The 26,648-nt window shown below is 43.8% G+C and overlaps 1 protein-coding gene across 8 annotated transcripts in view; it reads right to left on the bottom strand.

Moving 5' to 3' along the window:
- LDLRAD4 (low density lipoprotein receptor class A domain containing 4) overlaps positions 1-26,648 on the bottom strand; it is a 440,723-nt gene that overhangs the window by 9,668 nt on the left and 404,407 nt on the right. For all 8 annotated transcript variants that reach the window (XM_030336721.1, XM_030336726.1, XM_030336719.1 and 5 more), the window contains one exon: positions 19,486-19,640. In XM_030336721.1, the coding sequence (XP_030192581.1) occupies positions 19,486-19,640 (155 nt within the window). The remainder of the gene's footprint in view (positions 1-19,485; positions 19,641-26,648) is intronic.

Raw genomic sequence — 26,648 nt, 5'->3', positions numbered from 1 at the left:
GTTGGCTTTCACACTGAAAACTGAGTTTCCAAAGCCCAAATGCCCTTCAAGTGTCTTCTGGTGAATTTATTCTGTAGCCCATATGTTCACACAGGCAGATTTAACTTGACATCTAGTTGTTTAGTATCTTTTTCAAAAATGTTTGATCAGACTGACAAGGTGACAAGCAAACAGATATTATTAAGGGTTATTTCTAACACCACAGACTTGTTTAGAAGGCATTTTGATATATTATCCCTTTTGAACCCAAATTGTTGGCTATTAGCAAGTGTCTCCTGGGCTATTTATTAGCTTAAGGCCTATTACTGTAATAAAGAGAATAAGAACACTTGGCTTGGCAGTGAGGGTAGAGGAGGGAGATGCCTATACTTCTGGATTCCTAGGAATATGCATTTAAGACCCTGTGCCATCACTGAGCCTCCTGAAGTCTTACAAATGCCCACATGTAGACCTGTGAGGTAAAACATCTCTAAGTCTTCAGATGCAAAGGCCAACCCTCTCTAACTCCCTTTTGTAGGCCTGAATTCTAATTCAAACACTCCCTTTGCAGCTAAACGTGTGTTTGTCCAGTACATACAACCTGTTCCTAAGATACCTGCAGGACATCATGGAATCAGTGGCAAAAATATGATCAGGCCCAGCTGTGTTTAGAGGAAGTTGGGGCTTAGGGTCTGACGATAAAATTATGTAATGGACCATTATGGCTCTGGCATGACGACAGGTGACAACCCCAAGTCGAATCTAATAACGTAGCTGAGCCACACCCAGAGGCGGCCCTGCACCAGGCGCAGGCAGCTTGCACTGCACTTCAGAGCACAGGTTCCTCTGGATCAAAGCAAAACAATCAGTATGGCTTTGGGTGGTTGTGGTCACTCTCATATTGAAACCAGCGTAAAAAGTAATCCTCGGAGATAATTTCTACAACTCGTAATTCTGCCCTAGCTCCTTTTCCTGTCCTTTAGATGAGCTCAGTGCCAGTCCTGCTCCTGTGCACTGGTCCCCGCCCCGATCCTGAGAACTGGCACCACGCGACAGCGAAAGCAGCAGATTAGAGCACAGTGCGCAGCATAAGGGCCAGAACCACGGCACCATGTAACGGGAGGCACATGATCCAAAAGTAGGGGCTTGCACATTTTCTGAAAATGGAAATAACCATCCTCAATGGCTTCATTTGCCTAAAAATGAGCAAAACTGGGAAACTGCCCAGAAGAGACCAAACCTTGCGCACACTCAAACTTCTGTTCACCAAATTCACACCTGCCTCCTTGTCACCAATTTGACTTGGCGCTTTGTGGTTTCCTGTCCCCGGGCCTCCTAGCAGCACTGGGGCCTCTCTTGCTAACTTCAGGGACATCCTCCCTTCCTGCGGCACCTGACCTCTATGGCCACACTGCTTGATCCCTGGGGGTGCCTCCAGCTCTGCATTTGGTAAAATGTTGGGAGTTCCTCAGAGCCCCGTCTGGGGCCCCTCTCCTCTAACAGTCTCTCTGGGCCACTCCCTGCCTCCCAGCCCCACTGTGGGTGTCTCCTGGATACCCACAGAATGCCAGCACTGATCTGTCTGAAGTGGAGCTCATAAGCTCCTCCCCAAACCTCACATTCCTCTGCTGAGGAGATTATCAGCACTTACCGTGCCCCTGGCCCCCAGTCCACCCCCCTCATTGCCATCATTAATATTTTAATAATGACACGACTTATTTAACTATTCACTAACAACTCCCTGCCCCCACAATTATTCACTTTTACGGGACACGTATTTTTCAGGCCTTTGACCCACATGGTATACAGGAGATCACTAAAACTATGAGATCTACAAGATGCTATTATGGTAGAAATGGTTAGGATCAACAGCCCAGAAAGCTGTCATTCCAGTTCTGTGCTGGTACTTGGAGAATCCAGACCCAGAAGATGGCCAGGATTCTAGAAAGACTGGATCCCACTGGATCTCAGCCGACCTGATGGTTAGCAACTTGCCTCACTCAGGCCTCATGCCATAAGTTGCTCTGGCCACTCCCCTCTGGGCTGTCTCATGCTGGCCATCGCCAGACTGTCCTCAGTAGCACTAACTCTCACACTGTTGGCCTTGCTGATTCTTGCCCCGAGGGTGAGGTGAAGTTCTTGGACTATGATCTGACCCCAGACCAGTGTCTTCCAAGGGCCCTGTACTATCTTTTCAGATAGCTATGGCCAATTGAACTCAAAGATGTGGGCCCTCTTGTCTAGACTGCTCTGTTTCTTCATCTCCAAAACACTAGTGGTGACATTTTCAGGGAGAAGGAGCTCATCATACAGTTGGCATCTGCTCAAATGGCAGTATTTCTGGATCTTCATTATGGAACCAATGTTTATCTCAACAATGAAGGCTCTAATGTTCTTGGCCAATGCTTGTATCTTTACATGGTGTTATACTTGGAATAAGCTGTCAAATAAGATAATTCTTAAAACAGTTAATAGAAATTTGAGCAATAGGAATAAAATTTTGCTAATATTTTTATACAGGCTTAAACACATTCCTTCCATTACAGCTGTTTCCTTGTTAGAATACCCACCAAAAGGAAGGGAAGTATTTATTCATTACTTCATCATACATCTACCAAATACTTCCTGACAAGGAGTCTTGTTCCCAACACATGAGATGATGTGCATAACTCAACAGGCACTATGCCACACTTCCCCATGGTATGGAGGTTGGGATTGTTTCCCCAACCTGTTTTGTCTGTACAATCCCCGAGGTTAAGCTGTCACTCTCACCCCTTTGTTCCACTCAAGAAAGCATTCTGGAATGTGACCTAATGTGATATTCAAGGATCACTTTGAATCAATTCTAGTTAATTTTTTTTAAGGTATATTACCCTCAAATCACTCATGTTGCATCTATTATCAGTACCAGTTGTAACACACATTAAAACTGAGCAGGACAGGGGCGCCTGGGTGGTGCAGTCGGTTAAGCGTCCGACTTCAGCCAGGTCACGATCTCGCGGTCCGTGAGTTCGAGCCCCGCGTCAGGCTCTGGGCTGATGGCTTGGAGCCTGTTTCCGATTCTGTGTCTCCCTCTCTCTCTGCCCCTCCCCCGTTCATGCTCTGTCTCTCTCTGTCCCAAAAATAAATAAACATTGAAAAAAAATTTAATAAAAAAAAACAAAACTGAGCAGGACAACACATGGGAGACTGTCACACTTGCTCCAGGAAGCTTACAAGAAGGGCATCCAGTCTTGGGGGTGAAGGAAGTGAGCCTTGGGTCTGTGTGTGTGTGTGTGTGTGTGTGTGTGTGTGTGGTGTCTTGCATGTATGTTACATCTAGTTATCTTCCTAGAACAAAGGCACTGTAACAAGAAAGGTAATGACCGATTATCTGATGACAACTTAATATTACCCAGATGGATAACATAGCTATCAACAGAGATGTGGACCTGTAAGGGCAAGTGAACTCTGAGCTGGGAAAGCCCTAGGCCAGAATCCTGGCCCTGCCCCTCTTCAATATGTGACTTCAGGTAAGCTTATTTAGTGTCTCCAATTTGTAAAAGGAGGTTGTTGTGAGGCTCAAATATAACAATATATGTAAATTCTTTAGTTCTATGCCTTGCATGTAAGTTTTCAGTAAATGGTAGCTCTTAACATCACAGGTATTGGCTACTTGCTGTTATACACAACTGAAGTGAGGATAATTTTCAGTTATCTCTTTTAAAATAATGAGTTCATTGAAATTTCCATATTTGTTTATTAACAAGATTATTCCAAAGGTGGCATTTGTATTTTTCAAAAATAATTTTTTGAGCATAGCTGTCACACAATGTCACATTAGTTTCAGGTATACAGCATAGGGGTATGTACATCTCATGTACATCAACATCTCTGTACATTAGGCTCTGCTCACTACAGGCGTAGCTACCCTCTGTCACCAAAGGTGGCATTTTGAATGGAAAGGCTGGACACATGAGACAGGCTTAGGCAAAACTGCATTTATCTCACATTTCTTCAGAACCTTTCTCATAAGGTCAGAAGCTGATTCCTAAAAGCAGCATCACCCATGAGACCCCTCACAGAAAGTTCTTCCTCACAACTTCCCACCACTGGGTTTCAGCAAAACCCCAGGTACTGCACAGAACAAAGGCCCACAGCTGCACGATGACTCTCTGTGCTCTTCAATCGTTAGGTCAGCTGGCATCAGCTGCCCTCTGAGGGAACCACCATGAGTACAGCCGTCAGCAGAGGCTGCCTCTGCCGCACACTGCTCCTTCTGGTATCATGAGGTGAAGGCAGGGAGGCAGTACACAGAAAGAATGAGAGCTGGTCATAAGCTCTTATTTTCTCTTGGATCTTCTTTTATTTGCTATAATGAATCTTTACTGTGAATGAGTACATTGCTATTTGTTGCACTCACTCATGTTTGATCATCTCTGAGTAGGGTGACATTTTTGTTCTGCATCTGCAAGGCTGTGGGCAGAGCTTGGATGGCGGAAACATGCCAAGGGAGAGGCTTCCACTCATGACAGTGCCCCTCAGCCTAGATCCACAAAAAGTAACCCGAACCCCCTGGACCACCCTGGGTGACTAGCTGATCATTAAGGCGGGGGGGGGGGGGCTTCTGAATATACACTGTATGGAAAGGGACATAGGTCAGCCCTAAATCTTGCAGGCTTGAAGACATGTATTTTCAGACTCTTTTATTTTATTATTATTTTCTGTAAGTAGGTTCCATGCTCAGTATGGAGCTCAACGCAGGGCTTGAACTCACGACCCTGAGATCAAGACCTGAGCTGAGATCAAGAGGCAGACTCTCAACCAACTGAGCCACCCAGGCACCCTTTAGACTCCTTTATACTTGAGAAGTTTGCTTTGTGTTTTCCTCCTTCCCACTGGTGAATGAATAGCCATACTGACAGAAAAATTTCCTGTTAAGTTGAATCTGCTTGACACTAAAACATCTGCATTAAAGATAAAAAATAATCACCTATCTTCCAAAGATTGTCTTTATGATGCAAAAGATCAAGATGTGTTATTTGCAGATTTGGAACACAATGACTGTATTTTTTCCCTTTAAATCTGACCATTTGATATATTTTAGGGGATGGGTGGTGAGTCAGAAATCAAGACCAACTTGTCTTCTTTTATATATAACATAAAATTTACTTCCTTCATAATTTAAAGGACTTGCTTAGCCCAGTCAAGTCGACACATAAAATTATCATCACAATTAGTGATATTGAGCTCTTCTCAGTGTGCTTGTTGGATATCTTCGCTGAAGAAATGTCTATTCAAGTCCTTTGCCTATTTTTAAATTGTGCAGTTCTATGGCATGAAGTACATTCTCATTGTTGTGCAACTATCACAACCATCCAGCTCCAGAAATTTTTCATCTTCTCAAACTGAAATGCTGTCCTCATTAAACACCAGCTTCCCATTCCTTTCTCCCTGACCCCCTGGCAACCACCATTCTACTCTCTGTCTCTATGAAGTTGACTATTCTCAGTACTTCACATAACTGGAATCCTGCTTTTGTTCTTTTGTGGGCAGATACAATATTGTGTCCTTTTTTTCACTTAGCATAATATCTTTAAGGTTCATCTATGTAGTAGCATGTGTCCACATTTCATTCCTTTTTAAACCTAACTAATTTCCATTGTTGATATGTGTCATATTTTGTTTCTCCATTCATCCACTGATGGATATTTTGGCTGTTTCTACCTTTTGACTATTGTCAATAATGCTGCTATAAACAGGGGTGTACAAATATCTCTTTGAATCTTTGCTTTTAATTATTTTGGGTATTTAACCACAAGTGGAATTGCTGGATCACATGGTAATTCTAAGGTTAATTTTTTGAAGAACCACCATACTGGTTTACTAGCAGCAGTACCATTTTACTTTCTCAGCAGCAATGTACAGCATTCTGATTTCTTCACATCTTCACCAACAATTGTTATTTTCTGGGTTGTTTTTGATAACAGCCTTCCCAATGGGTGTGATGTAGTGCCTTCTTTTGGTTTTGATTTGTGTATAATTATTGTATTAACTTGAGGCTTTCCAGAGAAACAAAACCAGTAGGAAACATCATTATAAATATACACACATAAAGGAGGATATTTATTATAGGAATTGGTTTATGTGGTTTTAGAGACAGAGAAGTCCCACAATCTTCCATGTGCAAGATGGAGAACAAGGAAAGCTAGTAGTATAGTTTGGTCTGAGTCTGATGCTCTGAGAAGCCAGGGGGCCACAAGTGTTAAGTTTTAGAGTCCAAAGGCCCAAGAACCAGGAGCTCTGATGTCTAAGGGCAGAAGATGTAACCCCCAGCTCAATAAGAAAGAGAGAAAAATTACCCTTCCTCCACCTTTTTGTTCTATTTGAGCCCACCAGGGATTGGATGATGCCTGCTCACACTGGGGAGGACAGATTTTCTTTTCTCAGTCAACTGAGTCAAATGTTCATCTCTTCCAGAATTACTCTCACAGACACATCCAAACGTAATGTTCTATTAGTTATTTTGGCATTGCTTAGCCCAGTCAAGTCGACATATAAAATTATCATCACAATCAGTGATATTGAGCTCTTCTCAGTGTGCTTGTTGGATATCTTCGCTGAAGAAATGTCTATTCAAGTCCTTTGCCTATTTTTAAATTGGGTTGTCTATTATTTTGTTGTTGAATTGTAGGAGTTCTTTATATATTCTTTTTTTAAAAATTTTTTTAATGTTTATTTATTTTTGAGAGCATGAGCAGAGGAGGGGCAGACACAGAATTGGAAGCAGGCTCCAGGCTTTGAGCTGTCAGCACAGGACCTGATCCGGGGCTTGAACTCACAAACTGTGAGGTCATGACCTGAGCCAAAGTCAGACACTCAACTGACTGAGCCACCCAGGTGCCCCTATATATTCTTGATACTATATGATTTGCAAATATTTTTTTCTCATTCTGTGACTTGCCTTTCCCTCTCTGGGCAGTGAACAACTTCCTTTGATGAACAACTTCTAAATTTTTGAATTCTAATTTATCTATTTTTGTTGTTGTTGTTGCCTGTGTTTTTGGTGTCATATCCAAGAAATCATTGCCAAGCCCAGTTTTATGAAAATTTTCCCTCGTTTTCTTTTTTTTAAACTTTTTAAAAAATGTTTATTTGTTATTTTTGAGAGAGAGAGAGAGAGAGAGAGCAAGCGAGCAGGGGAGGGGCAGAGAGAGAAAGGGAGACACAATCCAAAGCAGGCTCCAGGCTCTGAGCTGTCAGCATAAAGCCCAACGTGGTGCTCAAACCCACAAGCTGTGAGATCATGACCTGAGCTGAAGTCGGATGCTTAACCGACTGAGCCACCCAGGCACCCCTTCCCTTGTTTTCTTTAAGAGTTTCATGGCTTTAGGTCTTACATTTAGGTTTTTGGAACATTCTGAGATAATTTTTTGTATATGGTATAAGATGGTAAGTATTCAATGTCATTGTTTTGAATGTGGACAGCCAGTTTTTCCAGCACCATTAAAAAAATTTTTTTTTTACAATTGTTTATTTTTGAGAGACAGAGAGAGACAGAGCACAAATGGGGGAGGGGCAGAGAGAGAGGGAGACACAGAATTCAAAGCAGGCTCCAGGCTCTGAGCTGTCAGCACAGAGCCCGATGTGGGGCTCGAACTCACTGACTGCAAGATCACCTGAGCTGAAGTCAGACGCTCAACCAACTGAGCCACTCAGGTGCCCCTCCAACACCATTTTTTAAGACTGTCCTTTTTCCTTGAATATGGTCTTGGCACCCTTGTCAAAAATCACTTGACCATATATGGGAGAGTTTATTTCTGGGCTCTCTATTCTATTCCATTGGTCTATAAATCTGTCTTTATGCCAGTACCACATTGGTTTTTTTTGTTTTTTTTTTTTTTTGTTTTTTTTTTTCTCTAGCTGTGTAATAAGTTTTGAAACCAAGAAGTGTGAGATTTCCAACTTTGTTATTCTTTCTCAATATCATTTTGGCTATGGTTGGGGGGGTGGTGTAGCTACCTCCCCTGAGATAGAATATGAATTTTAGGATGGACTTTTTTTTCTGCAAAAAAACATTATTGATAGGAACTGCACTGAATCTGTAGATTGCTTTGGGTAGTACTGACATTTAAAAAATATCAAGTCTTCCAATCCATGAACACAAGATGTCTTTCCATTTGTGTCTAAATTCTTTCAGCAATGTTGTATAGTTTTCAGTGTACAAATCTTTCACCTCCTTAGTTAGGTTTATTCCTATGTTATTCTTTTTGATGCTACTTTTAATGGAATTGATTTCTTAATTTCCTTTCCAGATTGTTCATTGTTAGTGTCAAGTAGCAACTGATTTTTCCATATTGATTTTTGTATCCTGCAACTTCGCTCAATTTGTTTATTAGTTCTAGCAGGTTTTTGTTTGTTGGAATCTTTATGTTTTTCTACATATAAAATCATGATATCTCTGAACAGAGACAATTTTAATTTTTCCTTTCTAACTGGAATGTCTTTTATCTCTTCCTCTGTTGAGTTTCTCTGGCTAAAACTTCCAATAAATACAATATTGAAATAGAAATGGTGAGAGCATGCATTTTGTCTTGTTCCTGATCTTAGAGGAAAAGTTTTTGTTCCTTTACCATTAAGTATGTTAGCTGTGGGCTTTTCAAAAAATGGCATTTATTATGTTGAAATAGTTTCTTTGTGTTCTAGTTTGTTGAGTATTTGTAATCATGAAAAAGTGTTGAATGCTTTTAAAGACTTTCTCTGCGTCAATGGGATGATCATGTAGTTTTCCCCCTTCATTCTATTAATGAACAGTAGATTGATTGATTTTCATATGTGGAACCATCCTCGCATTAGAGAAATAAACCCCATTTGGTCATAGTGTATAATCCTTTTAGTATTCTACCGAACTCAGTTTGTTAGTATTTTGTTGAAGATTTTTGTATCAATATTCATAAAGGATATAGGTTTATGGTTTTCTCTTACTGTTGGGTCTTTGGCTTGAGGGAAATGCTGGCTTCACAGAGTCAGTGAGAAAGTGTTCTCTCCTATTCAAATTTTTTGGAAGAGTTTGAGAAAGACTGGATTAATTCTTCTTTAAATGTGTGGTAGAATTAACAATGAAGGCATCTGTTCCAGGTTATTTTCTTTGTTGTGAGGTTTTGAATATTGATTCAACCTCCTTACTAGTTACAGATCTATTCAGATTTTCTATTTCTTCATGAGTCAATCTTAGTAGGGTATGCTTCTAGGAATCTGTCCATTTCAACTTATTCATAGTACTCTTTTATAATCTTTTTCATTTCTTTATCTTTTGGATCTTTTTCCATCCAAAAGATACAACATTTATAGCATTAAAAGAGAAAGATGTGACCATGACTTACTGGGGCTTCTGCTGTGAGCTGCAGCTAAAGCCTGCTGCCTTGCATCCATGTGTAAGGCCACTCCTATGACCTTATGAACCTTCTTAGTTTTATGCTTTCAGCTAAACTTTCCTTACCACATACAGAGGACAACAGGAATCAGATTTAGGGACTGGAAACAATAAGCTCTCTGTGAAACTGGAAATACCTTTTAAAAAGTGTTTTTCAAACTGTGAGTTGCAGCCTCTTAGAGAACTGGAAAATCAATTTAAGTGGGTCACAACCAGTATTCCAAAAAACTGAAACAGAATAGATAATGCCTGAGTACGTTGTAAGTATTGTTTTGCAAAATTTCTGCCTTAGTTGTGTATCGTGGATTATGATATAAAATGTGTTTCTTATTGTTCTTCAGGGTTACAAACCATCTGAAGGCCTCTGATCTAAGCCAGTCACCCCTCATTTTAGATATGATTTAGATTTATACCGTTCACTGGAGGTGACAGCCAGTTTGTGGTAAAGCAAGGCCATTGCTGGATATTGTCTTGTACCGAAGGGCTCAGTGAATGAAAAGTATTGTATGCCCTCAAATATTTGGAAATATATTTTCTCCTTGTCCCAGGGTGAGAACTTCAAAGCACAGGTAAAACTCATCTTTGGATATTCAGCAACACCTTTACCATCTGGAAAAATACATTTTCTCTCATTTCTTCCCTTTCCTCACACAGCCTCTCCACCATCCAAATACTTTAGTATTACTGTCTTTCCACTCTAGATGGCAGTAACAGCTTAGATGCAAAGGTGATACCTCTGGGTATCAATAACTATTCTTCCCAGGACTTCCCCCATTATTCCTCCTTGGGAATCCACCATCAGACTTATTTTCAAGACTTAAAATGTCCTTCCCAACTGCTCAATCTAGGGCACATCCCTTAAGAGAAACACAATTCATCCAGGAAGATCTGTTGGGAAGAAAAGGGAATCCTTTATATTTCCAGAACAATACAATGGATCAGGGAGATCTATAGTCCTGAGCAAGCAGAAAAGGAGCCACACAGGTCCCTCTCCTGGGTTTGGTGCTGGGGGAGAATGAGCAATTAGACCTGGAGAGAAACCAGCCTGGGAATTAGAAAACTTGGGGCAACAGAGAAATGTGGAACTACATGCTATTCAGCGTCAGCTGAATCACCTCCTCTTTTGTGAGAGTAAGACTAGAAACAGGGCAAATGCTTTTCCCAAGGTCATAGAGCTGGTAGGGGATTGATACAGAGCCAGAACCCAGCTACTTCCCTTGGTGTCTTTTTTTTTTTTAATTTTTTTTTCAACGTTTATTTATTTTTGGGACAGAGAGAGACAGAGCATGAACGGGGGAGGGGCAGAGAGAGAGGGAGACACAGAATCGGAAACAGGCTCCAGGCTCTGAGCCATCAGCCCAGAGCCTGACGCGGGGCTCGAACTCACGGACCGCGAGATCGCGACCTGGCTGAAGTCGGACGCTCAACCGACTGCGCCACCCAGGCGCCCCCCCTTCGTGTCTTTTGACAGCTCCGGGGAGCATCCTCAACAAAGGCCACAGAATTAGAATGATTTAGAGAACTCTTCTTTCCCCAGAACAATTTACACCAATTTCTAAGGACTAAGTATAAACAAACAACCTTTATCATTAGATTATTAAGCTATATTGTCTATCTAAAACATGACTAAAATTTGTTTCTTAAATTTTTCATCAATTTTACTTAAAAATCTGATTTTAGCATGCTTTTTGTCACAGCACAAACCAGCTCAAATAGTTACCTTAATAGTCTATAGATGCTCAGAACATTATTGCAGTTGTCTTCAGCATCAGTTTATGTGAGCAGAGAATGTTTTTTAATTCCAAAAGTAATACACAAATACATCCTTACCATAAAAGTTTTTATTTTATTTTATTTTTTTTAGAGAGAGAGACAGAACATGAACGGGGGAGGGGCATAGAGAGAGGGAGACACAGAAGCAGGCTCCCAGCTATCAGCACAGAGCCCAAAGCAGGGCTCGAACTGACAAATCACGAAATCATGACCTGAGCCAAAGTCAGAAGCTTAACCAACTGAGCCACCCAGGAGCCCCCTAACCACAAAACTTTTAACACACAAACCAGGCTCTCTTTGCCCACCTCCTGCAATCCCAGATCCTCTCCAGAGGAAGACATTCGTTTTCTGTGGGTCCTTCCTGACCTTTCTCTACAGCATCAGTTTGTAGCTCAGAAAACATCAGTCTTACTAATTGAGCCACACTTGGTTTTGCACCAAAATTGTATCAGTTAGTCTGATCAGTCTCATCATTTGTAAGATTTAACTCCAAATGGAGTTTGGCTGATACCAAAAATCAAATCCATCCTCAGTGAACAAATAAGAAAAAGGAAGATTTGCCATCAAGACACTAAAAAATATTTTTCCTTTGAAAAATTTCCAAAAAATGACCTGCAAGCTCTGAGGGTAATTCCAAAACTGTTCGGAGCACTGGCAACAACAGTGGAGGGACAATCTGTGCTACTCGCATTGCTGCAAAGACAAATCTTGGCCACTGAAAAGGTCTTTCTACTTTTGTTCAGATGAGAATCTGCTATATTAACAGCTGTGGCCCAGCAACCTGATCCAATTTTTGCTAGCAACTTGGCCTCCTGTTTCTCTTACTTGAAGGGAGACATTCTCACTCTGAAGCTGTTAAAATTATCTATCTTCCAATGCTTCAATCAGATACACCAAAGGGTAAAGCCTTTCAAATGACCAGTCTGGTGGCTTGACTGCATCCTCACTTATTCAGGGAGAAAACGGCTTGACTGCCAAGAGGAAATTTGTGCTTGGAGTTTACAGTAGGTGCTCACCTACCTCTTGCAGTCCCTGTGACATCAGGAAATGTAGTTTCAGTGGCTCATGAAATAATGGAGAATTGTTATGGGACAAAGTTGACAACAAATACCCCCGGTCTTACAGTGCAGCAAGAATCTCCCTCACCCACAGAGAAACTATCCCCTGCCATCTTTCATCTCAATCTGATGCTAAATAAAGCCAGAGGGGCTCTCTTTTCTGTAGTCTGGAGTGTCAGAGACATGCCTATTATAACTGCCTCATCAAGCCCTTTAGTTCTTTTTTTTTCGCACCTTACTGAAAATAGTTCATTTCTATCATTTTAGAAATGTTTTTCTAAACGCTTTTCTAAACCTAAGTAGAAATGAGAAAAGGCAGGTACACAGCAGTCTAGCTCTTTAGTCACTGTGGGAATGAACTGTGTGTGTGGTGACTCCCCTGACTCCCTGCACCCTTCACTGGGCCCAGGACACAGCCTGTGGGCTTTTTAAGCATGGTGAATTCTGAGCCACTGCAGTGGATTCCCGAGCTGCTTCTAGGGGTGTCCAGAACTGCCCATTCTCAAGCCACCCCTGCTCCCAAGGCCAACAAGAGGAGCCCACAGTCACCTCTACTCTCTTGGCCACAGGCACCAGCCACAGAGAAGACTGCCTTGCTCTGGGGCCTGGACTGAACTGCAAGGTCCAGAACAAACACATCCAGCTGGGCAAAGGAGACACTGGACTCTGCTGGCCCAGACATACTTGGTTGAATGTCTAATCTTTCAGGAATGATCTTTACTTCCACAAGGAAGTTCCCTCCCATTTCTCTGGAAACCAGTGGGCCTCTTAGTCTATCTTTGTTTTCACCCTTGTGATAAAGACATAAGTGCAGGATATATTTTCTCTAAAAAACAACCACCACTGTGCAAAGCAATAGGTAGCAATGGCACCCCACCCACAACTGGGGGTTCCCCCAAGAGAGATGGAACCGTAGTCAAAAGGTGAGCACCAACCCATTCAGCCTGGCAACTGCTTTGTGGTCCCATCTTAGAGAGTGCCAGAGGCAGGAATAGAGGCCTGATATGCAGACTTTTCAAGAGAAAATGTAAATTCCAGTTTTTATGTGAAATCTCCCAATAGTTACTGTCAATCAAGTTTTGTCAAAACACCCTGTGGGGCAAACCATACACACTGGCCACATCTTAAGCCAAGTCTGCAACAGCTATAGGGAGAGTCTCTGGGTGTGGACTTCCCCTATACTGGGACACTTTGGATCAGAAGAACTCCAGCTTCTGTACTGGTCACTGCAGTCATGTCCTTCTTCCAAACACCAGGGGACAAAACAAGCGGCCTCCTTCCCAGCATCCCACCTGCATCTCCCCCTGGAGCTGGTGCAGCACAGACTGTGCTGAGCGCTGGCTTGGTGCTGCTCTGTCTCCACAGGGAGGCTGAGGCACCTGTATTTTCCTAAGTGATTTAATCCCTGCAGCAGTTCCTAAGGAAGAAATGCTTGACATGACTCCTTCCATGAATTTTTTAATTGAAATTGCTGCTTTTATAGGTCCAATGGCTGAAGCGCTACAATTTCATACAGTTCATACAGGTAAGTAAAAAGGTTCTGTCCCTCTGTTGCTCCTCAGTAAGTGGCTGGCCACTCTGACCTCGCCCACTTCCCACTGCACCCTGGGCTGTCCAGGTGGGTTCAGGTGGCCCTGCTGGGTGGGGCTACAGGCTGTCAGGAAAGGCTGCTCATGCCCCCACGCCCACCCAGCTCTGGTAAGAGAGGCTCCAGTGATGTAAGCAAATACCTTTCAGGGCTGTGTCTGGAATATTTATGCCCCCTTATTGTCTTCCTATTACTTGGCAGTCTAAAGTAATGAAAAGAGATCTAGACAGTATCAAAGTTCTGAAATCACATAAACCCAGGCTCTAAAAAATAAGCTGAGGCTACCTCAGAAAGAATACATAGAGATTTATGTCACAAAGCCATTCACTGCTCTTTGCCATTAGATAAACATTTACTTTTCTTGATTTAAGCCTAGGTTGCTATTTTCCAATTTTATCCAGAAATGACTGTTACCAACAAATTCATGGCCAGTATTGTCCTGTCCCTGGGCTCCCCTGGCACGGTGTGTCAGAGACACCATGGTGATGAAGGCTGATTGGCCTGGGCCAATACAGATTCCCATCCATTCCTTCCTTGGCCAGAGGGACCTGGTACAGAAAGTGTGTGCTTCCAAAAGACACTTGGAACTGGCAGGGGAGACCCTGAGAGGGGGTGTCGCATGAGGAAGAAGGTGTGTGTGGTGGAGTCAGGGAGGAAAGTGTCTTTGACTTTACAAAGCAAACCTCCCAGAATCAGGGTGAATCTGGCATTTGGCCCAAGGGTGCAACTGTTCCAACCAACCATTTTCCAGAAGAATCTCCCTGAGAACTAGGAATATTCACAGCTAAGATTCTATCTTATTAACCTCAGTTCCGCTTTTCCCTTTGGTTGAAGTGCAAATCACCAGTGAGCAGAGGGGCAGCACACATCTTGGCAGTGAAATTTCCTCAGTCAAATCAGAACATCTACATGTGCAACCTCTTCCTTGAAAACAAAATCCAACTATTGTCCTTTATTTTTTAATCTTGACTAACAAGTCTTCTGGAAGAAATATATAAAAATAACTTAACAAAGTGTTAAACCAAATCACAGAGAAGTTGATAAATTAGATGCACAGCCCTTCTCACAAGTTTAAAATAAATATACCTTTTGGGCACCTGGGTGATTCAGTCAGTTAAGCATCTGACTCTTGATTTCGGCTCAGGTCATGATCTTGCAGTTTGTGAGATCAAGCCCCACGTTGGGCTCTGTGCTGATGTCGCAGAACCTGCTTGGGATTCTCTCTCTCCTCTCTCTTTGTCTCTCCCTGCTCTCGCCTGCACGAGCTTGCTCTCTCTCTCTGTCTCTCTCTCCCAAAAATAAATAAATATTTAAAAATAAATAAATAAATATACCTTTTACTAACATGCTCATGGAGACCTCACATGGTTTTAGAACAAATGGGGCTAAAAGGCTCCCAGAAGTGAGGGGATGTCAGCAATGACAGGCTCAGACCATGAGATGCTCACCCAGGTGAGGCTGGAAGGGGCATTCCACAGCCACAAGCTGCCAACTAGAGGGCACTGCAGCCCCACCATTCAGGCTCCAGGGAAGGTGGGATTTAGATGCTGACATCGGGAAAGGTGCTTCAGTAGCCCTCAGGTGTTCTAGTGACAAACATGAAACCACACAGACAGCAGTAACCACAAAGGCATCCATCTTCACCAGTCACCTTTCCCCCAAGGAGTACAAATATGCACAATGCCACTGGGAACCCAAGAGGCTGTCAGCGATGAGCTCTGTCAGTAAGAGCAGAGCCTTCCTTTCTCGTGCTGAGTCCTCACGCCCCATCCCAGACTCCTCCTATAGCCAACAGCCACTTGATATATACAAATGGCCACTGGAGACCCCTAGCCTCTCCCAATTAAGATTGAGAAAATGCCAAGTAGAATTAGCCATCTGGATGCTGCTGATGCTAGCAGGGAGGGTCAGGGGCAAGGAAACCTCACATTGTTCCTTCATTATTTTGCTCAATGTCTGGTTCATGTCCAGTGAATGACTGAATGAACAAAGGAAAGTAGAAATGGGTAGGGGAAACTATTCCCAAGGCAGAGTCTCAAACCAGGACCCTCTGATCATGCAAGGGACCCCCAACACTTTCTGCCAAGCCTCTGGGAAGTGTACTCTTCTCTCTGTTGAAACCTCAGAGCCAGCCATGAAAGATCCACTTATGTTAATAGGCAACCTCTTTGAACAGCAAAGCACCTCTAGGAAGGATGGCATTCAACACTAGTGAGATTAGAGGTTCTCTACTTCAGCACTACTGACATTTAGGGTCAGATAGTTCCTTGTTGCGGGGGCTACCCTGTGCATTCCAGGATGTTTAGAGCATCCCTGTATCATTCCCTAATTATGACAACCAAAAATGGCTCTCAATGTTGTCAAATGTCCCCTAGGGGGCATAATCACTCCAATTGGGAACCATGAGTGTATATTAATCAACTGCTCTCCCAGTACTGTACTAAGGGAAGCAGCATTTCTTCCTTATGCCTTATAAAGGCATTAGGGAGGAGAGGTAGACAAGTAGGAAGCAAGAAGCCTGGTTGGGGACACATTCCTGGGTAGAGAGAAAGAGTGTAAGTGGCCCACAGTGCTGTCTACATTTGTATTTGTGTTCAGAAGAAAAGTAAGGTTTTTTTTCTCACTCTCTCTCCTCTCTCTTTGGACTATACATTAGGCTAATAGTGCTAGTCATGATATGGAGCTACAGACTGGGCCTGAATGGTCTCTGGTCACTGGGTTAAAATACATCTTGAGTTTGAAATGGTAAACACATTCATGCTCTGTCTCTCTCTGTCTCAAAAATAAATAAACGTTAAAAAAATTTTTTTTGAAATGGTGAACACAGTGCATTGCTAAGTTTTGCAATATCCATATTCTCATTTTATTGAGGAGGAAAATCCAAGCTTTGAGAAGCAACAGCAGCCAGTCAGTGCTGGGCCACTCAAAGAAAAGAAAAAATAGTATAGTAGTAACAAGAAATTAAACCCTAAGCTGTGTGCAGCCTGCATTTCAGAACTAGGGTCCAGCTCTCAGGGGTAAAACTTTCAGACGTTATTAACAAAATTAGGCACAGAGTGTGATAAAGACCTCTGCAGACACAATCACTAGATACTGATTATTTTCACTTGCTGTATAGCCCTGAAGGGGCATCTAAAAATCACTTAATTATCTTTTCAATGTCAAGAAATGGAGGCACTGTTGCCCAAGAAGTCCTGGAACAGGGTGGACACAGGTGAGCCACTGCCCCAGGAAGAGGCCTTGACACAAACCCATTCCCTTTAAAAAAAAAAAGTTTATTTATTTATTTTGAAAGAGAGAGTGCACACGCACGTGAGTGTGGGAGAGAGGCAGAGAGAAGGAGAGACAGAAAGAATCCCAAGCAGGCTCCATGCTGCCAGCATAGAGCCCAATGCAAGGCTTGATCCCATGAACCATGACGATCATGACCTGAGCCGAAATCAAGGGTTGGATGCCCAACTGAGCCACCTAGGCGCCCCACTCAAAGCCATTCCCAAATGAAACAGAAGACACATTCTGATTAAAACAAACTTAAAATTTCACTTTTCTGCCTTTGTAAAATTGTCATCCTGCTGCAACCTCTTTGCTGGTAAGGGTATAATTGTGTGTGTACCTGTCCCATCACCTGACTGGGTCATGGAGCTCCCAGTCTGAGGAGCAGACCCATGGGCAATTTGAGGATACATGGATGGGGGCAGTGACAGCAGGAATGGCCATATATGTACTGAGGAGTGGAAGAAGGAGCCACTTCACCAAGCAAGGTGAATCAGGTAGAAGCAAGATGATCCCCAAAGCAAATATGTGGGGAAGACAGAGGTGGGTGGGGACCCAGGCTAGGCATAAGAAAAGCATTCTGAGTTCCCTGTGTGCAGTGACTCCAAATACCTCAGGCATTGGAACAGAAAGCCTAAGGCAGGGAACTTGGTAAATTCATGGCAGGTACTTCATAGAAACTCAAGAGCTATCTATTGATGACAATGAATAAGGATAGTTTTCCTCTTTCCACCAAGGCTGGAGTCAGCATTTCCAGTCTTTGCATTAAGGCTTAGGCAAAGCAGTGACGGCTCATCCTTTTGCAGTTCTGAAACTGTTGCTGTGAGTATGATTTTCTCTCTGTCCTCTCCCTTTAAACTCAGGGGAGTTGTGTATATTCTGTGCTCAGAACTTCAGAAGAGTTAGTTCTCTCCTTTAGGTAACTGAACTGTCCTTATACAACAGTGGGGAATCTATAGGCATTAGGACACCAGTGTTCAGTGAGTCTGGACCCCTCAGGTACCAGACTGCTGGGATGACAAAGGGCCCAGAACCACAGGAAACTGTCATGCTGTGAGGAAAGCCATGTTAATAGGGCCGGAGGAGGCTAGTGGGCCCAACTGGGGACCCAGAGAGACAAAGGAAGGGGACAACAGAGGACAAGGGAAAGCAAGAGAGAGAAAGGGGTTCTTTCTCAGGACTGCTCCCCATAGCCCCATGGCATCCTGTCTCATCTCTGTGAGTCTGACGGGTGGTGCACAGCAGTCCCATCCCTTCCCTCTCTCCCTGCCTGCCTCAGACACAGAATGCCCAGCAAACCTCAGTTCCTCCCATGAGGACAGCAGAGCAGATGGGTCACTGAGCAACTCTGCAGCCCTGATGAACTATGACCCTGCCCTCCTGAGGGGTCCAGGGGCCCTGAGCCCAGTAGCCACTCTCCTATACCTGCCAGAACCCATGATGGCCTCCCTAGGCCAGTTATCAGACCTCCCTGGTCCTGACACATGCTCTGAGGGGCTGAGTATCCAGTATCATTTTTGCCCACCAGAAAACCAAGAACTTGTAATTGTCTAAACTCACAGTCCCAAGCCTTTCACTGGAGGCCACGAGAATCACAGATTGTAAAAGCAGCTCAGAATAAAAAGTGCCAGTGGCCTTTTGCCTCCTAAGCGCAGATCACAGACCGGTTTAACTGAATATGTATTTTATTTTCCAGAGGAGTGTGACTCAGGGCAAGAAGTAGCCAGAAACTGTAAAAAGAACAACCTGTAGAGCCTTACTGTGGGCTGTTCTGTGAGTCCCTTACATAGCCCGGCCCAGCCCGATCCACTTGAGGAGGCCCTGAGCCCCTGCTGTCCCGCCACTTCTAGCTTGCCCACACCTGCCATGCTGCTGATCTCAGACAAGTGACGTCTTACAGATGCAGGTAGTGCTGCACAAATGTATTAAGGATCACCGGACACCTCCAGGGCCAGTTTTCAAAACAGGTCTCCATGTAACAGCATGGGTGATTTAGTGAAAGAAGCCAAACACAAAAGAACACCTACTGTATGATTCTATTGTTAAACATATTGTTCAGAAGCAGGTAAGACTAATCTGTGCAGACAGCTGTGCAGGTAGTTTTGACCTTGTGGGGGGCAGGCCTAGGAGTACGGCCAGAGTGTGTTCCTGGGGGCTGGTCCTATCTCTTTTCTGAGTGGTTACACAGGTGTCTTTAGTTTGTGAGGACTCACTGAGCAGAATTCTCATGACGCACATGCTTTACTTGAAGTATCAGAACCTTCCATAGAGTTTTCAATGCTTCGGACCATAGCAGGTGGGTTCAAGAGGCCGTCCCGCTTTGGGGCTCTTACTGGCACCCAGCCTATTTGGAGCCCGAGACAGAGGCCTAGGCAGCACCAAAAGGCTCAGGCCACACTTACCGGTTGTGGCCCGTCCTCCTGCCTCCTGCTTGGATGTGGGCGGTTGATGAAGGACCGTGTGGAGACTTTGTAGTGATTCAGTAGGCAGACAATGACCACAACCATCACCGTGACCACCACGACGATGATGATGATCTGGGCAAACTCCAGTTCCGCTGTGATGGAAAGGGAAGGCATATTAGCAACATATCCCCTGTGCAGTCACCCAGTTCTCTAAACAACACACCCACCAGTCACCAAGCGCTTCTTGCAAGCACCTGGTCCTCCCAGAGACAAACTATTTTTCCCCAGGCCTGCTGCCCAAGACCATTGTCAGACACACACACACACACAAGCACAAACGGTTGAATAACATTTGAAGAAAGAGAGACCCAGGCATGAGGCTCTTTCCAGTAGGCCTTTGGTGTTCAGCCCAAGCATGGTGCTCAGACAAACCTTGTCTTTGCAAATTTTGTAATGAGTAGGGCCTTAGGAAAACGTATTCTGTTGGCTCTACAAGACCTCTAGAGGAGCTGTGTTGTAACTGACCCCATTCACACATGGAACTCGAATATCTAGCCCAGTGTGCAGACCACCAGCTGGCCGCTGCACGCTGCCCCTTTGCCCTGGGCAGGTGGGTCCAGGAGTGCAGTCACCTCTCCAACATCTGATTGCTGGTCCTGCCAGATGGCCCTGCCACCCAGGGGAGGTAAGAAAGTCTCACAAAACTGAAGCTGCTCCTTCCAGTGTAATCTCTCCAGGAAAGTTAACCCCATCTTTATGGTTGAGTCACATTTCCCAAAGCACATCCACACAGAATCTACACATTATACTGAAGGGATAATATATTGATAAAAAGCTCCAACCTCCTTTACTCCTTTGCCTCCTTTACTTTGCCTTTGGAGGTAATTTAGAAAACACATCTCCACTGTCTCTAACCCTGCAGACACCATATTTTATGAGCAGTCGGAAACCAGGTTCCTGACACTGCCATTACAAAGCCTTTTCTAACTGCCATTAACACACGCTTCACATTCTAGTACAGTGCCATGGAACTACTTCTAGCAAAACAGCGCACTGAGTTGGCAATTAAAGATGGGCAATTCAAGTCCTTCAGTTTTGCAGGGAGGAAGCAGAGTCCCATTGCTCAAGGTCAACCCTAGAACACACATTTTCTGCTTTCTAGCACGGCCTTGCTGCATGTTGCCCACCTGTCTTTCTGAGTCTCCCCACACAATCAAAGGAAGTGATTGTGTAGGGGTGTCAACTTAAAGAGTGAGAGGCTCTGAAGATGAGGAAGACAGCACACAACTTTGCTCTGAGGTGGGGAGGTGTGGGGTTTAATGAAGAGCAAGAAAAAGGGGAGAGCTCTGTCAATTGTGTTACTGCCTAGAACCAGTAACACACACATGCATACACCCACACACACACACATGCATGTATACACATGAGCACAGCAACACACATGTACACACACGGGCATGCTGCATTCATGTACACATATACACACATGTATGCATGTGTTTGAATACACACAGATGTGGATATACATACATACAGAGCATGCATATGCACATACATGCGTGCATATGCATACACACACACACACACACACACACACACACACACACACACACATGCTCTTGCTGCACGACCCAGGCTGATAGCCAGTGGGGAGGTGTTATCTCTCACTGTATGGGCTCACATTTGGGATGATGCAGGAAAGGACTGGGGTAGCACCCTCCTCCCCAAATCTCACCTATGTCCCCCCACCATCCATACTCTGGAAAAAGAAGGGCTAGAACTGGCATGGGAGTAAATGGAGGGTGTTCCTGGATCCCACCATGTCCTGTCCTGTGACACTACCCCTCCACTCCTGCCTTCGGCCTCTACATACCCGAGGGACAAAGATATACATACATGCTTGCTGGACCTGGCTGGACTGCACCTGCACCTATCGTGGGGCTGGCCCAAATATGCACCCTGGAGAATGGAGAGCTGAGTATGAGGGAACCGAACTGCCATGCCTGTGTGCTGAGTGGCTGTGGCCGGGTGGGCTTGCTGAGTACAGCCCTAGTGGGCAGTGAAAGGGTGGATCTCATGGGCATGGCTGACAGAGAAGCCTGGCTGTCGGTGAGACCCACGTGCTGTGCTCTCCACCTCACCCCCACCTTGCATTGCTGTCATTGTTCTGGACACACCCCAAGGCCTAATGGCTGATCATCAGGTTAAATCATGCCCTGAAATTGACAAATGTTTTCTTTTCTCAAAAAAGCTTCATTGCTTTATGGACATGGAAAAATAGGAAAAGTGATGATTACAGTGAGGGGTCCTGTACAAAGTCTTCATGGGTTAATTCTTCACCTGAAGGACGTCTTTCTAGGTTATGTTTTCCTGAATATAGAAAGCTATGTAGATAACCATCTGTAGCAATGCAATCAAATTATATTTTCCATAATTCTATGGGCACTTGGGGTGTACCTATGATTTTTAAAAGGATTTTTATTATAAAAATAATGAAGACTTATTTAAACAATTTAAATTATTTAAACAATACAGAAGGAAATAGTGTACAATGTAACAGTCCTTTGTAGGCCTGCAGGATTCCCTGACCCCACTGAACCCCATGCCATTCTGGGGTTCACACAGTTCACCCATTGTGTATATCTGTGCATTTGCTTAATAAATAAGGGCTTTCTTCTTTTAATGAGTGGAATAATTGTACAAATACATTGCTGGCTTTTTTCCACCCAATGTATCACGGCATTTTAAAACAAGAATATATAAAAACCAACCTCATTCTTTACGGTGGCTATCTATTCCAGAACACTGATATACTGGAATTTACATTTTCCAAGTGATAGATATTTAGGTGTTCCCCCCGCTTTTTTTCTGTTGTGACCAAAAGATTGTTGCATGTGTATGTATGTGTGTAATGTGAGTGCTGACCCACATTTTAAGTATCCCTACAGGAAAGATTCCTAAAACTGAAATTTCTGGGTCAAGGACATATCCTTTTAAGTGCTGATAGCTACTGAGACCCTGCCTCATGAAAAGGCTCTTGCCCCACATGCCCATCAACACTGAATACTCACTCTTCTCATCTGCACGAATCTGATGGACAAAAATATATATCTTGTTTTAATCTGTTTTACTAGTAATTTTAGGTCTTTCCCTGATTGGCAATTTCTTTTTCATAATCATGTTAGTTCATACCAGTTTATTTGTAACTCTCTTGTTTACTGGTAAGCAGTCTTTACATATTATGACTACAAATCTTTGTTACATGTGCTGCAAGTATTTTCTCCTAGTCTGTCACTAACTTTGCTGTGAGCTTCTGTATAAAAGATATAAATTTTTATGTCATGAAATACTTTTTCTTTTATGGCTTCCAAGCTTCCTGTTTGATTAAAAAGGTCTTCTCCAGTATTCTAAAAATATTTTTTCTAAGATTTTTATAGATTGCATTTTTATGTTTAGATGTGTGTTCGCTCTGGACTTGATTTCTTTTGGTCTGAGACAGCACATGGAACATTTTATATCTTCTGAAGGACATGGATCTTCTGATCTAACAGCACATTAAAGAGTTCATCATAAGCATGAATAAGAAAGATCTTAGTTGTGGAAAGTGTATGGAATCTTTCTTTTAAAGGGGACTACCTGCTCTAAGGTTGAGGTTGTGTTTCATCAGCTTTCTTGTCAACATGCTATGTATAGTGGGCCCTCCCCTGGCCCTGCTAAGGTGCCAACAGCTGGAAAGCACCGCCCCCCCTCCCGCCCCACCAAATGTCCAAACTTGCTGCACTTCCTCCCACGCTCCTGCTTTGCTTAATACCAACAGTTCTCCAGTGCTTTCATCTCAGGACCCCTCTACACTCTTTTTTTTTTTTTTTTTTAATTTTTTTTTCAACGTTTATTTATTTTTGGGAGAGAGAGAGACAGAGCATGAACGGGGGAGGGGCAAAGAGAGAGGGAGACACAGAATCGGAAACAGGCTCCAGGCTCTGAGCCATCAGCCCAGAGCCTGACGCGGGGCTCGAACTCACAGACCGCGAGATCGTGACCTGGCTGAAGTCGGACGCTTAACCGACTGCGCCACCCAGGCGCCCCACCCCTCTACACTCTTAAAAGCTACTGGTTACACCCCAAAGAGCTTTATTTGTATGGATGACATCTATTGATGTTTGCCATATTTACATTCAATACTGAAAATTTTAAATATTTATTTATTAAAAAAGAAACATTATATATTAAAATATATAACAACTATATATGCTATTTTCAAGACAAATTTATTGATAAGGGTGGCATTTCTTTACACTTCTGCACATCTCTTATATGACTTTTTCAAATTTCTTTTAATGTTTATTTATTTTAGAGAGAAGGAGAGAGAGAGAGAGAGAGAGAGAGAGCGAGCGAGTAAGCACAAGCACAAGCACAAGCTGGGGAGAGGCAGAGAGAAAGAGGGAGACACAGAATCTGAAGCAGGCTCCAGGCTCTGGGCTATTAGCACAGAGCCCGATGTGGGGCTCGAACCCATGAACCGTGGGATCATGACCTGAGCTGAAGTTGGACACTTAACGGACTAAGCCACTTAGACTCCCCTCTTATATGTCTTAATAGAAGATAGCTGGATTCTTCTCCCTGCTTCACCTTCAATATGTTGGGATATGTTGGTTCTGGTTGAGGTATATAAAGGAGATGTGGTCTTACTGACCACTGGGGACTGGGGTCTCAGGGATCCCCAGAGATTCTTGAGCCACACGTGGAGAACTGGTGGTCTAGACTGATTTGACAGCAGGCACTCTAGTACAAACACTAACGGCCTGGATTTCTTGGAGATACTCCTGATGCTAGGATTTGAGATGTGGTCAGAACAGCTCCTGGGCCACTCTCCCGAGTTTTCATGCACAAGTACAGCCACAGCAGGTGCATCTATGGAGTAAAGTACACACAGAGACCCTAGGGGTTCACAGGCATCCGAATAATGCAGAACTCACCTGGGGCAAGAGCACAGGCTGGCACACGCTGGGTGCCACTCACTAAGGCAAGCAGCCCAGCAGTGTAGCCCAGTGGCCAATCTGGGTGACAGAAGCCCAATCAGAGCCTCAGCTACTACAGCACCTGGGCCAGCATGAGGGGAATCTCTTCCTGCAGAGACTGGCCCAGGTCCCAAAGGCCACCATCCTAACAACCAAGTACTAATCAGACACAGGAGCAATAGTAAGAACAGCAGCAGCGATTTGGCCCTGCTTGCAGTCCAGGGTCACCTGTCATGTTTCTTGAAACCCTGAAGTCAGAGAGGCATGTGGAGCTCTTGGGGATGGAGCCTCAGCAGAGTGGCACAGCCCCAGTCAAATGTGCAGCTGACCTTCACTTTGAACTCTGGGCAAAATGCATCAATGAAAAAAGACTGCTTTCTCAAACACTAACAACTAGAAAGTATAAGGGGCTAAAAGGGTCCAGAGAATTCTCAGAATGAAAATTAGAGTGAACAGAGAGAGTATTCTTGAGGACAAGTATGATGATGACATCCAGATTCCCGAGATCTCTGCTACTGATAACTTCTCCCTTCAAGACTCCCCCTTCGAGCTCACAAGGGGGTATGTGAGCACCTTTGCCTGATACTTGTCTTCCCACACCCTCTTCTACTTTAAACAGGAAAAATTCTACTAAAAATGCATCATAAAAGGCAAATTAAGTAAAGACCACACCACTATAGGATATCACAGCTTGGATGGTAGATGGGAAACCCAGTCCCCCTCCTCTCTCTGCATACATTGTGTAATAACAGTGATAGGTGATTCCTGTCTCTTCCTTTGCCACTCCTGAACCCTTCACTCCTGCATGGAGATTGCTCAGAGGCAGCTTGGCCCGCACAGTATTTTGCAGTACCCGGATGTGGCTCTGTTGCCAAGGGCCTGATATTACACCTCCTCAAGAAAATAACTCACAGGACAAGTAAAAGAAGCTTTATATTAACAAAACAAAACAAAACAAAACAAAACCTCTCACTTCTGAATGCAAGTATCGGGTGAAATTCAGCACACCTGTTCTTCAAGGTGTCCATTTTTAAGACATCTGCACTCCAGATCTCAATCACAGACCTTTTTGGGACTTCTGGGGACCTTACCCAGCAATTTCCTGTACTGCACAGTCAGGGCTCAGGCAGGTTGAGCACTCTTCACTTCCTGCTGAAACCACCATCCCTTCAAGGTAGCAGTTCCTGGCCACATGTTTTCCCACACATGCATGCGCACATACACACGTGCACACACACCCCCTCCTGTCTTACACATCACTGATTCCTCCTCAACGTGCTCCAAGCTTGGGAGACCCAGGGTGCAAAGGGTAGAGATACAGAGCAGCAGAAGGTATGGTGAGGCCTACTACCCACCCCATAGGAGACAATTTAAACAGGCCCTGAGAGGCATATTCTTCAGACAGATGCATGCACATTACTGCTTTCTGAATCAAGGTGGCATCCAGCCCTGTGCCCAGGAACAACAGTCTGTGCATAGAAGTGAGGCAGATGCCAGCTGAGACCTTATACTACACTGGGGCCTTGCTGCCTCACCTCCCTCACCCTGGTCTGCCCACATCTGGCCTTACAAGATGTTGTCTGTTTTCTTGTGGTGGGGGAGAGGCAATGTGCATTGGTGCACAGAACTTGGGGTACAATGAAAGGAAAAATGCTTGTGATTTTGGTTTTGGGAATGGGGTGGGAAGGAGAGGCTAAGGAGAGAATGAATTCTGGAAGAACTATTAAAAACAGAAAGATTAAAAAAAAAACTATAGAAATAGTAGAGTCCTGAGAAAATAATAGGATACTTTAGGGTTTCTAAAATTTCATGTGCCCAACATGGACTCTGAACACAGCCCACTTGGTCAGTTTTTCTTGATTCCAATAGATACTGACATCAACAGAGCAATGCCAAAAAGCAATACATATGCAAGGAAAGAATTTTAGGCCAAAGTCAAATTTTTACACTCCCCCCTCCTTTCTTGGGGGTTCTAGTTCATAAGGTTATAATGGATGAGTCATTGCAATCCAAACATAAGAAATGTTATAATACATTCAGCCTACAACTTACAGGAAGGCATCATAGCACCTTACTTTATTACTATAACAGCGACAATGATGATGGTGATGATTACATCTCTCTACTTTTATAGAACTATCC

Source organism: Lynx canadensis, chromosome D3 (genome assembly GCF_007474595.2).
Source record: "Lynx canadensis isolate LIC74 chromosome D3, mLynCan4.pri.v2, whole genome shotgun sequence".
NCBI lineage: Eukaryota > Metazoa > Chordata > Mammalia > Carnivora > Felidae > Lynx > Lynx canadensis.
Note: the sequence above shows the minus strand (reverse complement) of the source record. Positions and strands in the feature narration are given on the sequence as shown.